The sequence below is a fragment of the Fusarium verticillioides genome, chromosome 8 (genome assembly GCF_000149555.1).
Source record: "Fusarium verticillioides 7600 chromosome 8, whole genome shotgun sequence".
NCBI classification, from domain to species: domain Eukaryota; kingdom Fungi; phylum Ascomycota; class Sordariomycetes; order Hypocreales; family Nectriaceae; genus Fusarium; species Fusarium verticillioides.
The window spans coordinates 886531-898808 of record NC_031682.1 but is presented as its reverse complement, the minus strand read 5'-3'; the positions used below and the strand labels follow the sequence as shown (position 1 = coordinate 898808).

The following is a 12278-nucleotide window of genomic DNA, read 5'->3' as shown; positions in this document are numbered from 1 at the left end:
TCAGCTCTTCTATGTCGTATTGAAGGATTGCAAAGCCATGGCCAGAACCCATGGAGCTACCATTGTGATAATGTCCGCTTTTTGGAGTTCAACAGAAATCACACATTCTCAAAATATTCATACTCGACTCTCGGACTGCGAGTTTCAATTCGCGAAAGCATGTTTGCATGCCATCCTTGGCGTATATTCTAAACTAATGTTAATGGTTGTCCTACGACTGGCGCTCCTCTTGGGTTTTCTTCAAAGTTCCATCCTATCACACGTCGAAAGTCAAACGGACTTGTGATGTCTGAACTAAACGTTCCGTGAGCATTTTCCTTGTTGTAGAAAGTCGCTGATTCTAGTAACCTGTGGTGGGTTATTTGTCGATCGCCGATGGCCGGACTCAGATCACATCTCAGTCACTCTGCTTTCGAGCAAGCCTTTTTTATTCGAAACCAAGTCCCTCTAATTGTCTCATCTGATATCTGCTTATCGATCCATACGGGAGAGAAAATTCGGGAATCCTTCTGCTTGAGCGGAAGCAGGCCACCAAGTCTGATAGAGTTTGAATATCAAGAACACCTGAAAATCGTTATAACAGGTCAAGAACTAAGCGGTTGCTTCATCATTTAGTAACAAGTTATCTATGTAATCACGTTACACGCTTTAATAGCACCGCCTTTTGCCCTCCAAAGGAAAGTCTCTTTAGGCACCCATGGCTTTGAATAAGTGACGCCTGTGGCATTAGAATGCTTCAAGACGAATAATAGTCTGACTCTGTACATCAAGTAGTTAGAATAAATCATTGAGAACTAATTCAAGATCGACAAAATCTTCAAAATCTTAACATCAGGTAAAATATAATGACATATGGTGAGCCGCTTCAGAGTTGATAATTGTGTTTCCAGGGGTATAAATGGGAACCAGATCGACTGGACCTTCGCATTCATCCATTGATTTCTATATATTAAGGTGCAAAAGACAGAGTTTTACCATATTCAGTAGCTTCTTCGATGTACCTGACCATGGGGCCGATGGAAATGAAGCTCTGCCCTTTGATCGATACAATCAATGCCCCTATAGTACTCACTCCAATGCTCAATATCAAGATTTAAAACTAGCTTGACAATTTTAATTCTTGTTTCATAGCTTATGATTACTATACAGAACTTGGGTGCCTCTATTTCTCTCACCCTCCTGACAGGGGGCAGTGCAGTAATGGGCTGTGTGGTACACAACTGTTGAGGTGGAATGGAGCTCAACGCAGCACAAACGGTCTAGAATGTGGCCTTGCCACTCTCAAAGTAGTAAAGAGTAACTTGAGTTCTTCCGCTTTTATTTATTAGGGTACTGCTGCAGGCATCATTTGCCTTCGAACCCCATTAAACAGCCGCGGTCCGTCGACGTGGTATGCCGAGATGTCACTGGCGGCCTTCTCCCGAAAGCTCTGCACCAATTAAATATCATCCTGACTCGTTCGTCCCACTATTCCAAGTATATAACCCTTGGTAATAAATAGATAACCCGTTTGTAGTCATAATGTCGGGTCCCTGCCACATTTTTTAGGATATGCGGCTATTATGACGATCATCTTACAGTTTGACTAGTGAAGGACCCAATCAACTCTATTGGAGAGGCATAGCCCGAAATAATGCCATTGGCTGCTCTAAAGATCATGCTGAAGGTGCAGGTCTTTCATACACTACTCGGAGAAAAGACTGGGGTTGGTATGCGGTCGTTGGCATGGTTCTTAGACGTTTGAATGATGGCAGAACGGGTAAGTGACCTATGATAGGTATCGAAATCTCAGATACGTCCCTTACTGCGGTCTAAAGGGGAAGTTGTCAGATTGTGCTGATATGCCTCACGTCCATGGAGCCGGATTTTGCTTGACTTGATGTGGTTTTCCTCTTATACTCCGGAACAGATACCTTTCAAGGTAAAACGCACGAACCTTCTTCAAACTACAACTTCTCAATATTATCTAAATAATGGCTGGCTTTAGCCAAGGCCATCAGCGCACTCTCCTGCCTGCCACCGAACTTCCGCCTGCCCCTATACCCCGCGTCATCCTCCCACGCTACCCCAGAGTCGGCGTCACGGCAGCCTGTGAGACCTGTCGAAAGCGAAAGATCAGAGTCGGTTTCTCGAATGCAAGTCAAAATGGAATCTAACTGTGCATCGTAGTGCAGTGGGAATCGACCCAGTTGTAAAGGCTGCATCCGCGCTGGGTCAAACTGCAGCTATGTGCCCATGAATAAAGATCACGAGCTACAACAGCGCTACGAGCATCTACGAACCGAAAAGACGGAATACAAAAGGCTTGTCGACTTACTACGCTTACGAGACCACGAAGAAGCGAGTGTCATTCTTGATATGCTACGCCAAAACACGAGCGTACACGAGATTCTTCGTCAAGTTGAGCACAGTGATATGTTATGCGAACTGTCCCTTGTCTCCGATGATAGGTATAATAGATAATTCTTCTTTCTTCATCCCACAAATTCTCCGAGTTTCTTTGTCGAACATAGAGAGGCTTTGGGACTGACCTGAGCCCAGGACATGCAATAGCTCGAGCTGGTTACGGACCGTCGTGGGCCCTCGCTCGCTGTCCGCTGATAGCGAGTGAGTAGGCTTCTTGAGATGCCCTTCCCAGTCTTGACCTTTCTAGCCATCCACCAAGGACTTAGCTTGCGACGTCATTGCATTCTCTCAATTTCACCGCATGAAACTTCACGAGACAAGCAGATTCCCGAAGGGTGGCTATTAAGATTCTTGATTCAGAATGAAATATAGAAAATAAATTCCCGTGGTTGGCATGATGAATAGCTAACTTAGAAGCCAGGTACGGACTTTATCGCGGGCTCGCTTAAGAGGCACGGGTTGTGTTGGTTTCAAAGGCATAGTTTGATGTTATCAGAGATTCGATTCCTTAGCTGAGGAATAATATTTACAAGACCTTGATTTCGGGAACATTCCGCAGAAACATGTACGCATGCCACGATTTCATAGTAAGACAAGATGTTATATGAGCGTACGAACTCCCTGAAAGGATAAGTCCGTGGAACTTATTTGATCCTGTTGCCATTAACCTCGCGCTGAAACGAGTATTTGGTGGCTCTAATTTCCTCATTGGATGATGACTAAATCAGATACGGCGTTGCATATTCGTATCGCACCATCCAACAATTTCTCTCCTCAACAGAGAACTTATACTATAAAGCAATCTATCATGGCAGAATTGACTGAAAGTTGGAGAAACACGAACAAAACCCTGCGTATCTTGGAAAATGTTGTCAAGGGCAATTACGGGGTACTAGCAGCAATATGGTTTGCCTCCGCGGCATCACTGGCGCTTTTTACTGACCATAATCTTAGTCACAATATTGAACATCTCACGGCCATAGTCAAAGCAGCCGAAGCAAAACGATCTCCGCTGATTCTCCTTCTGTTTCCATCCACTCTGAGACAACTACCAACTCTAGCATGGGCAGCATCCGCAGCAATAAAATCAGCGACCGTTCCGCTCTCCCTTCATCTCGATCATGCACAAGATGAATATCAGATCGAAGAGGTTGTTAAAACTCTACCTTTCGATTCTATTATGGTCGACATGAGTCACTATGATCACGAGGAAAACCTTGCCAAGACCGCTGCACTGACGAAGTTGTGTCACGAGCGGGGTATCGCTGTCGAGGCTGAGAGTGGACGGATCAATGGAGGTGAAGATGGCATTGCTGATACTGGTGATCTTGATGGTTAGTACGGCTCACCACCCTAGTATCAGTGGTCTAACATAGCTACAGCCAAGCTCACTTCCCCCGAAGAAGTTGAAGACTTCCTCAGGGCAGGCATCGACATCCTGGCCCCAAGTGTCGGCAATATTCACGGTGACTATGGTCCTAAGGGACCAGAGCTAGATCTTGCCAGACTCACATCCATTGATCAACAGATCCGCGGACGTGCATTCATGGCACTTCATGGAACAAACGACTTCACCAGTGAGATCATGCAAGATTGCATCAAAGCTGGCGCCGTGAAGCTCAATGTCAACAAGTTGCTTTTGGAGGTTTGGCACGTCCATTTGAAGGAGAATGCACACAAGCCTTTTATGCAGCGTGTAGATGAAGGGATGGAGATACTACAGGCTGAGGTCGAAAGATGGATAGATATTTGTGGAAGTGCTGGCAAGGCATAGTCAAGCTCACGAGGCGCGACACTTAGCAATTGCAAAGTGTCATGAATTCTTTCGTCAGTGGTTTCATGTTCCAAGTCATCATCAGTATCACCCTTCCATATTTATCTTTCACTCTAGGTGAATCTCAATCGTCCAGTACTTCCCCCATTCTGCGGGCGAGAATTCAATCAATCTTTCCGGCACAGTGTCTGTTTGGTAAATTAGTGTTGCTGAAAGTAACAGGAAGTCCAGTGAAGCCAGAAATTCGAGGCGACCTGGGCGATCAAGTATATGACTTGAGTCAACGGTCACTCTGAGAACCCAGTGAAAGATATTTGACAGCAGGAAAGAAGAAAGGATATAGCTATTCAGGTGGGGAAAATACTCCCTCTTTATGGAAGCATTCAAGGCCTCGTATTTTGAGTACTCGCCGATTAGTGTTGTCGGATCTAAATCATGTATTCAAGCTTTTACTATCTAGAACTTAGGGTCCAACTTAACAAGACGTGGTGTAAGCAACATCTTAGCCCGGCACCGAAATCACCTTTGCGCTAAGTTAGGCTTACCATACGAACCACGGGCCGTTAAATAAAAGGGGTAAGCTTTACAATACTCGAGTTTTCTGCGATTATAAGAGCTAGTCTTGGGGTTAGCAGAATATAAATTCTGCTGTGAAGTCGAATTTGATGGTAGATTGAGCACCGTTGGCAGCTCAAGAAACACTGATACTTTGATTCCAGTACCTTAATGAATAATTCTATTATAGAGGTCTGTTCCCATACTTTTCCGTGTTTGAGTTCCTTCGGTGTTGCTTACACCAAATTTCGATGGTCGTTTGGTGTCCGGAGCCGAGAGTGGGGCCGATCCGGCACCAGTTCCGTTGCAAAGATACGTATCCGTCATGGGGAACGTTCGACGGCTACACTGGAGACTTCAGAATAGGTATGATGGCTCTAAAATTCTGCTGCAAACGGGCATGGTTTGAGTGCTAGTGGGAATAAAGCTTAACATCGAGAAATTAATCTGGTGAGCAGCTCAGGAACAGAACTCTCTGAAAAGTCGACCTCAGCCAACCAAAGGAGAGACCCACGAACAGACTGGAGCTTAGAGCAATGACATCAATGACCCTGGCCTGGCAGGTAGTTCACTCAAAGTGCCGACGCTGACAACGATGTGCCAGAAGAGACAGTCTCATATCATCAGAGTAAAAGAGAGAGAGAGAGTCCTTAAGATTATATACAAAACAAACGATGCAGCAACAACTGGAGTATTTCTCCATGGAGTATTCGGAGACGGGCTGATTACAAAGACTGTTGTAACAATTGCGCAATGTGCCTTGGTCCAATGTGGGTTCAACCTCCACCAACTTCGGATTACCAAGCCAAATTCAGCTGTACAATGAATAATCCATCCAATCCCCAGAAAAAGTGAACCCCTCACTATGCCGTAGCTCTACAGATGTAGTATTTGTAACCTCATATCATCATATAAAGTGCCATTCCCCTCAATCAACCTCATTCTCATATCTACACCCTCAAATTAATGACATCGCGCATCACCCAATTGGGAAAACAACTCTTCACAATGGCTCAAAAGACCAAGACCGACATCACCCTCTACACCACCAACACGCCCAATGGTATCAAACCCTCGATCCTGCTCGAGGAACTCAACCTCGAGTACAAGGTAGACCCCCAATCTTTACACTCATGAGTACAACACTGACGAGCTCAGGTGTATCCTATCAAGATGACCGAGAATGAGCAGAAGGAGGAGTGGTTCCTCAAGATCAACCCCAACGGTCGCATCCCTGCTCTCACTGATACTCTCGACGGCAAGCAGATCCGCGTTTTTGAGAGTGGTGCTATGCTGCAGTACCTCGTTGATCGCTACGATAAAGATCACAAGCTTTCGTTCCCTCACGGGTCTGCTGAGCATTGGGAGATGACCAGCTGGGTGAGTATTCTCATTCAAACCGTCAGATCATAGCTAACAGCTTGCAGCTCATGTGGCAGATGGGTGGCCTCGGACCCATGCAGGGTCAAGCCAACCACTTCAAGCGTATGTTCTGTTTCATATATTTGGTGATGCTATACTGACACGCACAGGCTACGCTCCCGAGAAAATCGAGTACGGCATCAACCGCTACACTAACGAGACACGCCGTCTCTACCGCACTCTCGACACTCACCTCGCCCAGACAGAATCCGGCTACATCGTCGGCGACAAGGTGACCATTGCCGATATTTCCATCTGGGGCTGGGTCTCCAGCGCAAGTAAGTCTTCCCTCTCCTCATGCGTCACCACCACCGTTTCCTGACGCCCAATAGAATGGGCTGGTGTTGATCTCTCCGAGTTCCCCAACCTCGAGAAGTGGCTCTACAAGCTCCTCGAGCGTCCTGGTTTCGAAGCCGGCCGTCATGTTCCTACGCGCCACACCGCGTTCGAGCTGGCCAAGCTGAGTGAGGAGGAACTTGAGGCCAAGGCTAGTGCGTCCAAGGCTTGGGTCCAGGCTGGTATGAAGGACGATGCGAAGAAATAAATAATGACAGCATAAATGAAGCGTAATACATTCTGTTTTGACCATGTCTCGAATTACTTGTAGCTGTCTTACTTCTTCACAACAGCCAGCTGGCTTCGAACTGGCACGTTCTCCTCCCTGCCAACCTCGGGGAATCCCTCAACCTTGACGCCCTTGCGGAAGATAACACAATGCGTCGAGCCTCCAAAATGGAACATGCCCGTCTCCTGTCCCTTCTTGACGTGCTGTCCCTCCTTTACAGTGATCTCACATGTACTAACCTCATCCATGCCAATACCAACGAACGCAATGAGTCCAATTGCCGGCTCATCAGCCTCAATCAGAATGATAGCCCTCGTCGCCAATGCGCTCAGATATCCCTGACTCTGCGATAATCCCGCTGACGAGATCTCCGTCGATCCAGGCTCGCCTACACCTTCGAATAGAGGCTCGCTGAAATACGTACCGTCTTGGACAAAGGCACGTACTACCTTACCCGATACGGGAGTGTGCCAGCGGTGATAGGAGAGAGCGGACAGGAAGGCTTGATAGATGGTTCCGCCGGCGAACTTCTCAGCGAGAGGATCATGAGCCAGCATATCGAGGATAGAGTAAGGCTGGCCCTTGGCAAAGAAACGGTCGCGGAGTTTCACGTCGCGTTCGATGTTATAGACGCGTGATTCGCAGCAGTTGGCGATGACGAGGTCGTCATCTGGTGAAGCAACGGGACGAGCGCTGTCGCGAACCTTGCGAGTGAAGAAGTCTACCAATTGTGAGCTATGGTTCATAGTGGCGAAGCGGTTGACTTACCATCCCAGGACTTGAAGCCGTAGTATTTGGCTGAGGGATCACACTCAAAAACCTCCTCAAACTTAAAGTTCGTCTTATTGGGCTTGTTGGCGACCTCGACGAGGTCATTCAGGCCTACTGGGCCAAACCAACCTTGCTTGTGATCTCCCAGGACCTTGGCAGATTCAGGCGTCTATCTATCGTCAGTATTACTCTCATGATAGCTCATATAGAGCAACATACCATAAGAAACTTGCCCCAGTGGTTGAGAACTTTCTTCAGCATCCGATTCACATCAGGGTCGAGAAACGCCGCATAACCACTATCTCACTCATCAGCAATCACGCATCACTCATCAATCTCATATCTCAAAAGGCTCACCTGGGCGTTCCCATAGGATAGTCAAAGATGGCACAAAGCGGCACGCCTACCATGCCCACGCTCTCCGCCGCATCCGTCCACTCTGGCGCCGTGCTAAAGATGTGATTGAGCACCTGCAGCATATGCTCATAGTCTCTTAACTGAGGTGTCCCAGTGGGGTCATTCTCGTAGGGATGCTTCTGGGGGATCTCCTCAAACATCTGGATGAAGTACATGTACACGCGGGGCGTCTTCTCGATAAAGTCCTTGAACTCTTGGAGAACGGGGGTGAGCTCTTTGGGGTTCTCATCAGCGTGTTTTGTGACGCGGCGCATGTACTCTCTGTGCACGCGATGGTCGGCGGGAAGCCATGCTCCGGGTCTGCAAGTGTTAGTTCATGCTGAGCTTGTGGTTGTGGTTGAGAGTGTAGGTCCTACTTGTGAATCCGGTGCTTGGCGGGGATTTTATGATGATCTCCGTGCTGATGAACCATTGTCACTGATGATATCTTATACTGAAGCAATTGCAAGCATGCAAATGAATTCTAAATGCCAAGAGAGGTTTCAAGAGATCTCCCGATCTATATATAAATTCCCCATAATCTACCAAGTTTCTCAAGCCCAGATCTAACTTACTCTCCCTCTCGCTCTACGTCAGCATCTCGATGATGCAAACTAACAAGCCAAACTCCACACGCGGGCGTTACCGCATCGTATCAGATCCGAACTACCCGTTTCTGGAATGCCGCTATCCGTACGCAATTCCCTGATAATTCTTCGTTTTTAATAATGAGAACCGCATGAATTCAGGCGAAATTTGATGTGCCGATCTCCCGATTGCAACGCGTACTGCCAAAGGGTAATGATGACGTTGTTGGCGTTTTTGAGACCGGGTTTTCCGACAGAAACATCAGAGCTGAGGGGTAACTTGGTGACATTGGGGTGGTAACTCGTTAGAACAAACTCGTTACGATATAGAATGCCTGATATTCAGCTGGAGATGCTCAATCTTCATGCCAGACACACAAACCTTTGCAATATCATGATGAATACTCGTTCAAGGTCTCTTGGCACATACCTCTTCAAGGCTCAGACACAAGAGACTGAGGTCATCCACAGACACGGCACGGCATCGAATAATTTAACGTCTTGTTATTGATTCACTCAACTTCGCTCTCCAAAATCTCCAATAACAAGATAACTGAGCAGGCTCCAGTCGCTAGAACAAGCTCACGCCAGCATCGCCCAGACTATCGCTCACTACCTCAGAGCGATTCCCACCACGAGGCCCATCAATTCTATCATCCCACTGCAGTTCATGTCCCCTCCTCCTTTGGCAAGAATATAACAAGAAGTACCATTTTAACGGCAAAACCACTCAACTATCAAAACGCAAAACAAGAGGCTCAAACGCCGATAATTAAATACAGATAATGAAGGGCTCCGGGAAAGACGTGTATCTCTCACATCACCAGATCTCAGACAGCCTACCGCTTGAGCCTGTCAGGTCGGTGAATGCTTGACCCTTCCGCGAGTGAAGTGTTTGTCTCGGTGACGAGGTCGCTATCTTTTGGTCCGGATAGGGTGGAACGGATCGCTAAAGTTGTGACAAAGGGAATGGCAGTTGCGTCGCTAAAGAGATAGCAGGCTGAGTTGGTATGATACGATTTAACACAATGGCTGAATGCAAGCAGAATGTAAAAGAAATTCGTTACGTCGTAAGTGCTGTCAGACACGTAGGGAAGGGAATGGGTATCCTCGATATCGTGGTTCCGTCGACCATGGGCAGGCTGGATGAAGACCAAGTCTTTACATCACCACACAGCATCCGCAGCCTCCCTTGCTGTCGTCTTCGGCAGGTTGTGGCTGTTGCGGGTGTTGCTGTGCTGGTCGTTCAGTAGATGGTTCCGGCTTCGATTGTTCTTGCGCAGGCGCTTGAGGTGCGTTGGGTGCATTGGACGACAGAGGTGTTCTTGGGCTTGGAAGTGGACTGTTCTGGGGCTTGTCCGAGATCTTGGGCATAGTAGAATATCCACCAGCGCGTTGAGTTGGGCTCTTTGTAGGCTCCAGCTTAAGCGGCCACTCGCCTTCGGGTGGTGATGCTTCTCGTTGCTTCTCGTCGGTCTCCTCGGACTTCTCTGCCTGGTCGGCTTGATCCGGTTTGCCGAATTCATTGTCGTTCAGCGGCCGGAAATCCTTGTCATAGACATCTCCAAACTTTCCTTCCTTCTCCCACTTCTCCTGTTGTAGGCGTCGGGCGACAGTTGGGAGGAGTTGTTGATCAGGTGGAAGTCGAGGATCGGGCTTGTACGAGTTGATCATCCACGGAGGATCGCCTTCAGGCGCCTTGTTTCCTGGAGACAATTCCCCAGATCGGGTCGAAGGTCGGGTTGAGATACTGTTTCCAATAGAGCCAGACCTCGTCTTTGGTCGCCCCGTCGCTGCCGTGCCTGGCTTCGAGGGGCCAGACGTCTTTCTTGGGCCAGTCGTGGCCTTCTTGGGCGATGTGTCGGTGGCGGTTCGTTTCGGCGCGGGTAAACTATTGTTGTGATTGCTATTGACCGACATGGCGTCGAATCCCTTCATCATGTGCGCGCTTCCAGGTCGAGTCTTTTCATTTGTCAAATTCCGTTCATCGTCGGGGCTCTCGCTCGTTTTCCTCGATGCTCGGTCGAAACGATCAACAGATATGGGCGCTGGACTAACCTTGGCAACAGGAATGCGAGAGCCTCCTTTGTGGCTGTTTGAAGTGAAATAGGCATTGCTTTCCTCCTCCGCAATCTCTTCTGGGGTACGTAAATCCCACGATTCGCCTGCGATCTCGGGGTTTCGTCCTTCGACGGCTGTCGAATTCTTTCGGGATCTAGGGCCATTTTCTGACGCGTCAGTACCACGGCGCATAGCGCTGCGGCTTCGGTCTCGTCGTTGCTTGCTGTGGTTGCGGGTTCTGGGAACAAATATGCCAGCAGCCTGAAGCTCTTCACTTTCTATCCTTGCCAGCTTATCGCGGTGAATCCACTTGGAACCTTCGTCAACGACTACTACTTCTCGGTCGATAGGTACCGCATTGCGGCTGTATTCGTCTTCGGTCTGGGGGCCAAAGGTTTGCCCCCAAGAGTTACCGTTCAAAGCCGGGCTAGTTTTGGATTCACTAATGTAGCGCGCTCCGGCTCCGTCAACAGAGTTGTGGAGTTTGGCACTCGAAAGGTTATCGTGAGAGTTCACTTTTCGGCCAACTCGGTCCATGCCCGAGTGGTAAGAATTCGAATTGCCATTTTGGGTAGTAGAATGGTTCTTTTGAGGGTAGTCATGGTTCGTGCCAGCGTTCATGTCGGTATCAAAATCCTGGCAAATCATCAGCAATCTCGCCCCGAGAAAAGTTGGGGTAGCGGCCATCATGTGGCAACTCCAGCACCTCGTACCTCCTTATGGGGCATGTTGTATCCCCACGAGTCTGAATGACCATGACTGCTGCGCGGCGGAGTAATGTTCTCGGTTGAGGTCGGTGCGGGTGCCATTGTGGCCATATTGATGGCGCCCGCGACCTCTAGAAATAAGAGATTTGAGGATGCGAAGAGGGCAGCAAACGAACGGCGTTTGTTCTAAGATGTTGATGATCGAAAGTGGAATGATGTCGTTGTCAATGCTACCGAAATTCGGAGTAGCAACTATCGATTAAAGGAAAGGTATTGTTCATAGACGCAAGCGGCGGTGCGTATGCGGGTCGGGATAAGTAACGAAGGATCCGGTGATAAAGGGGCGGTTAGACAGCGAAGAGAAGTCGATAAGATAACTTTTGGTGGATGGAATAACGGAATAGGCTTGGGGTCAGCCAACAATCAAGAAATCGTCGTCACAGAGATATCATGGCTGGGACGATGAAGGCGCGTCGGGCTCCGAGAGAGCTGTGCAGAGAAGAGAGGGTAGAACAAGAAGACAAAGACAGACGATCGATCCATGGGAGATTTCCATGAGGGGGGCTGGTTGGTTAGGCTGGCAGGTTAATATTGACACTGTGTTGGCGAGCAGCACCTGAATGAAGCCTGCCTAGCCTGCGCCTGCGCCTGCACGGCCCCTCTGCCGGGCTCCATCCCCTGTAAGCCCCCTGTACGGAAACAGCGAGCTCTTAGTGGGCTTTGACGGAAATACAGTTGTGATTTGACAAGGATAGGGAGAAGGAAAGCTCATGTGACTTCAGATGGGATATGAGTTTGAATGATGGAGAGACATTTGTTACGAGGCAGGTTAGAGCTTGTTTTTCGTTTCTTGTGAGTAACTTGGAGAGGCGCACACAAGTCTAGAACCATCCTCCAATACGAGCGAGGAGACATGATTACGCCACGCCTCATGTGCAATCAACACAGACCATCCACTGATATCCATAGCATTGACAAAAGAAAAGCTCAGATAAAAGCATTCATTCAATTATAGAAGACCCCCAGGCCATCAT

At 48.3% G+C, this 12278-nt stretch overlaps 4 protein-coding genes across 7 annotated transcripts; 2 read left to right on the top strand and 2 right to left on the bottom strand.

Moving 5' to 3' along the window:
• The first annotated feature begins 3194 nt into the window (after positions 1 to 3194).
• FVEG_07455 (hypothetical protein) lies at positions 3195 to 4377 on the top strand. The gene is made up of 3 exons (XM_018896103.1): positions 3195 to 3312; positions 3361 to 3740; positions 3789 to 4377. The coding sequence occupies exons 1-3, from the start codon at positions 3215 to 3217 to the stop codon at positions 4178 to 4180; spliced, it is 870 nt and encodes a 289-aa protein (XP_018753503.1). The 5' UTR covers positions 3195 to 3214; the 3' UTR covers positions 4181 to 4377.
• Positions 4378 to 5548: 1171 nt separating this feature from the next.
• FVEG_07456 (glutathione S-transferase) lies at positions 5549 to 8450 on the top strand. Of its 3 annotated transcripts, none has more exons than XM_018896104.1 (5): positions 5549 to 5845; positions 5894 to 6115; positions 6163 to 6220; positions 6268 to 6435; positions 6490 to 8450. In XM_018896104.1, the coding sequence occupies exons 1-5, from the start codon at positions 5702 to 5704 to the stop codon at positions 6699 to 6701; spliced, it is 804 nt and encodes a 267-aa protein (XP_018753504.1). In that variant the 5' UTR covers positions 5549 to 5701; the 3' UTR covers positions 6702 to 8450. The 3 variants fall into 3 exon arrangements, with proteins under 3 accessions (XP_018753504.1, XP_018753506.1, XP_018753505.1); XM_018896105.1 differs by having other exon boundaries at positions 5603 to 5845; positions 6516 to 8450; XM_018896106.1 differs by having other exon boundaries at positions 5584 to 5845; positions 6268 to 8450.
• On the bottom strand, positions 5634 to 8581 carry FVEG_07457 (phosphatidylserine decarboxylase). The gene is made up of 5 exons (XM_018896107.1): positions 8267 to 8581; positions 7851 to 8210; positions 7713 to 7791; positions 7491 to 7662; positions 5634 to 7443 (listed from the first exon to the last, which is right to left on the bottom strand). Exons 1-5 carry the CDS (start codon positions 8320 to 8322, stop codon positions 6770 to 6772), a joined length of 1341 nt encoding a protein of 446 aa, XP_018753507.1. The 5' UTR covers positions 8323 to 8581; the 3' UTR covers positions 5634 to 6769.
• Positions 8582 to 8912: 331 nt separating this feature from the next.
• Positions 8913 to 11828, bottom strand: FVEG_07458 (hypothetical protein). 2 transcript variants are annotated; one of them, XM_018896109.1, is made up of 3 exons: positions 11251 to 11828; positions 10535 to 11173; positions 8913 to 10438 (listed from the first exon to the last, which is right to left on the bottom strand). In XM_018896109.1, the coding sequence occupies exons 1-3, from the start codon at positions 11353 to 11355 to the stop codon at positions 9638 to 9640; spliced, it is 1545 nt and encodes a 514-aa protein (XP_018753509.1). In that variant the 5' UTR covers positions 11356 to 11828; the 3' UTR covers positions 8913 to 9637. The 2 variants fall into 2 exon arrangements, with proteins under 2 accessions (XP_018753509.1, XP_018753508.1); XM_018896108.1 differs by having other exon boundaries at positions 8913 to 11173.
• Between the last annotated feature and the right edge of the window lie 450 nt (positions 11829 to 12278).

Coding starts and splice junctions, on each gene's coding strand:
- FVEG_07456 (XM_018896104.1), top strand. CDS start 5,702: ATGACATCGCGCATCACCCAATTGGGAAAACAACTCTTCACAATGGCT. Junction 5,846..5,893: donor AACTCAACCTCGAGTACAAG/GTAGACCCCCAA, acceptor TGACGAGCTCAG/GTGTATCCTATCAAGATGAC. Junction 6,116..6,162: donor ATTGGGAGATGACCAGCTGG/GTGAGTATTCTC, acceptor AACAGCTTGCAG/CTCATGTGGCAGATGGGTGG.
- FVEG_07458 (XM_018896108.1), bottom strand. CDS start 11,355: ATGGCCACAATGGCACCCGCACCGACCTCAACCGAGAACATTACTCCG. Junction 11,174..11,250: donor ACAACATGCCCCATAAGGAG/GTACGAGGTGCT, acceptor ATGATTTGCCAG/GATTTTGATACCGACATGAA.
- FVEG_07457 (XM_018896107.1), bottom strand. CDS start 8,322: ATGGTTCATCAGCACGGAGATCATCATAAAATCCCCGCCAAGCACCGG. Junction 8,211..8,266: donor GCCAAGCACCGGATTCACAA/GTAGGACCTACA, acceptor TAACACTTGCAG/ACCCGGAGCATGGCTTCCCG. Junction 7,663..7,712: donor ACTGGGGCAAGTTTCTTATG/GTATGTTGCTCT, acceptor GACGATAGATAG/ACGCCTGAATCTGCCAAGGT.
- FVEG_07455 (XM_018896103.1), top strand. CDS start 3,215: ATGGCAGAATTGACTGAAAGTTGGAGAAACACGAACAAAACCCTGCGT. Junction 3,313..3,360: donor GGGGTACTAGCAGCAATATG/GTTTGCCTCCGC, acceptor CCATAATCTTAG/TCACAATATTGAACATCTCA. Junction 3,741..3,788: donor TGATACTGGTGATCTTGATG/GTTAGTACGGCT, acceptor ACATAGCTACAG/CCAAGCTCACTTCCCCCGAA.